Source organism: Rutidosis leptorrhynchoides, chromosome 2, assembly GCF_046630445.1.
Source record: "Rutidosis leptorrhynchoides isolate AG116_Rl617_1_P2 chromosome 2, CSIRO_AGI_Rlap_v1, whole genome shotgun sequence".
In the NCBI taxonomy this organism is placed as follows: domain Eukaryota; kingdom Viridiplantae; phylum Streptophyta; class Magnoliopsida; order Asterales; family Asteraceae; genus Rutidosis; species Rutidosis leptorrhynchoides.
In genome coordinates, this window is record NC_092334.1 from 707,754,669 (window position 1) to 707,757,314 (window position 2,646).

General features: G+C 32.2%; 1 protein-coding gene across 1 annotated transcript; it reads left to right on the plus strand.

The window, feature by feature from the left end:
• The first annotated feature begins 809 nt into the window (after positions 1-809).
• Positions 810-2,194, plus strand: LOC139894178 (dehydration-responsive element-binding protein 3-like). The gene is made up of 2 exons (XM_071877386.1): positions 810-1,125; positions 1,717-2,194. Exons 1-2 carry the CDS (start codon positions 810-812, stop codon positions 2,079-2,081), a joined length of 681 nt encoding a protein of 226 aa, XP_071733487.1. The 3' UTR covers positions 2,082-2,194.
• Positions 2,195-2,646: the final 452 nt, after the last annotated feature.

Below are 2,646 nucleotides of genomic sequence, written 5' to 3' on the forward strand. Positions count from 1 at the left end.
AGAAGATTTTTTTTTTTAATTATTTTTTTCGAATTTTTTTTTCAATCACATGTGATTGGATTTGACATGCAGTAAATCACATGTGATTCTGCATGCCAATCACATGTGATTGTATGTTCCAATCACATATGATTTTGCATGTCAAATCCAATCACATGTGGTTGAACAAATTTTTTTTTAGTAAAATGACGAATTTCAGTTTGTGCTAAAACCTTTAAACATCAAGTTTTTGATCAAAACTTGATCAAATCACCGAATTAAAGTCTGAAAATTTGAAGATATGATCACGAAACGCTAACAAACTTGATTAAATCACCGAATTAAAGTTTGTTTCCGGTTGAAATGTTTTTTTGAAATAAAAAATTTGAATTTTTTTTCAATAACATGTGATTGGATTTGACATGCAGAATCACATGTGATTGTCTTTTACAATCATATGTGATTGTGTGTTACAATCACGTGTGACTGGATTTGACATGTTAAATTAAAAAAAAAATTAAAATTTTTTTTAAAAATATTTTTTTTAAAAAATTTCAAAAAAAAAAAACAAATCTTTTTCAAATCTTTTTTTCAATCACAAATGATTGTCGCGCCAAATATCACGCTCTTATTGGTCCATTGAATTTTAAATTTAAATAATTGAATTCAAGTGATTACAACTCTAATAATTATTATTATAACCACCCGCTTAAAACAATTCTACATATTCAAACACTGCCCCTATAAATTACTCGTATTCTAGCATGAAAAATACTCACACTCAAAATCTTCCGTACAATTATTTCCATAACATTGCATTAAAATCATCAATGGCTACCATCCAACAAACCTCCCAACCCAATACTTCATCATCATCTTCTTCTTCATATTCCAAGTCATCTTCATCACGTTCTACGGCCATTCCAAATCCCAAAGTTCATATCAAAGAATCCAAATCGAAAAAGAGAAATCGTAAAGATGTAAGCTACAAGCATCCTGTTTATCGAGGTGTACGGATGAGAAGTTGGGGAAAATGGGTGTCTGAAATCCGACAACCTAGAAAAAAATCTCGCATTTGGCTAGGAACATTTTCCACGGCCGAGATGGCTGCTAGAGCTCATGATGTAGCCGCCTTTTCGATCAAAGGTAATGTTGTATTGTGCAAATTAAACCCCGTGACTCCGTGAGTACAAACTTTTAATTATTTCATCTAAATATACTTTCATTCATCTAACATAAATGTTAAACGGATAAACTAATAAAACTTTTCTAGTTAGGCTAACTGGGTATGAAGACATTTTATAAGGATGTTAAAAGTCGACCATTAAACTATTATGATTAGTTTGTATATAAGTTTCTTGGATTATATTCAAGATTTGACAAAAAAAATTCATATTTATATAATCATTTAAGAACTCTAAGCGATTATAACAAGTTTTTCAGAATATACTTACTTACATAAATTTAGAGGCATTTTCTTTACGATTTTTTTTTGTATTGTATTGTATTGTTTTTTTAAACATTGGAACCGATAAACTAAAGTACTAATATTGGTATTGAAACTGAACTTACAACTAATGGATTGAAATTGCAATTATTAAAGTATTAAATATGTAGTTGAAATAAAAACTACTTTTGTTAACTATTTTGAAAAACAGGGGAACTGAAGTTACAACTAATGGATTAAAATTGCAATTATTAAATATGTAGTTGAAACAAAACTATTTTGAAAAACAGGTAATTCGGCTATCCTTAATTTTCCGGAACTCAAGGACACGTTACCTCGTCCGGTGTCTCTATCTCCACGTGATGTACAAGAAGCCGCCGCCAAAGCAGCTAGCATGCAAACGGCAGTGCCACCAATACAACCACCGGTGGTTGTTGATAAAAATGCGGCGGAAGAACTCGGTGAGATTATTGAGTTACCGAATTTAGAAGGCTGTTTGAACTCACCCGAGCCGTCTACAGAGTTGGTGATGGTCGACTCGGTGGATCAGTGGTTGTACCCATCGTGGGCGGTGGCTGATATCGATGGCATTCTTGATTATAGCTCCGATCAAGTGGCGGATAATGGTGGTAATACGTTCATGTGGGATTGTTAATTACGGAGTAATTACTTTGGTTGTACTATAGTCTATATATAATCAAGGTATAAAAATAACAATATACTACTTTTTTAGTTATACTGTTATGTTGTACTACATATAATCAAACAAAGGTATAGAAATTCAAATATATTACAGTACTTGTTTTTTAGTTATACTGTTAATATCTATATGGATAAATAATACTACTCCGTAATTAAACTTGATTTTGTATTTATGGTTTTGACCATTTTGTATACTCCGTACACCGCTAGAAAATCGTTTATTTGCGACGACACCTTTACTCCGGAAAAGTCGAAAAAATTGCTTTTCTGCCTTACTTTTGCCTGAAATGTTGACCAACTTTCACGGACGACAACATGTCGTCTGGAAAGGTAATTTTCAGAAAAAATTGGCTCGAAAATTTTCGCGGGGATTTTTATTTCCGGACGACATGTCGTCCGGAAAAGCTTCTGGGACGACATTGTTAGCTGATTGTTTTGCCTATACACCTACACACCATTACTAAACTCATCAACTCAAAACTTATTAAATTTCTCAACTTAAAAATGTTAACGATCCC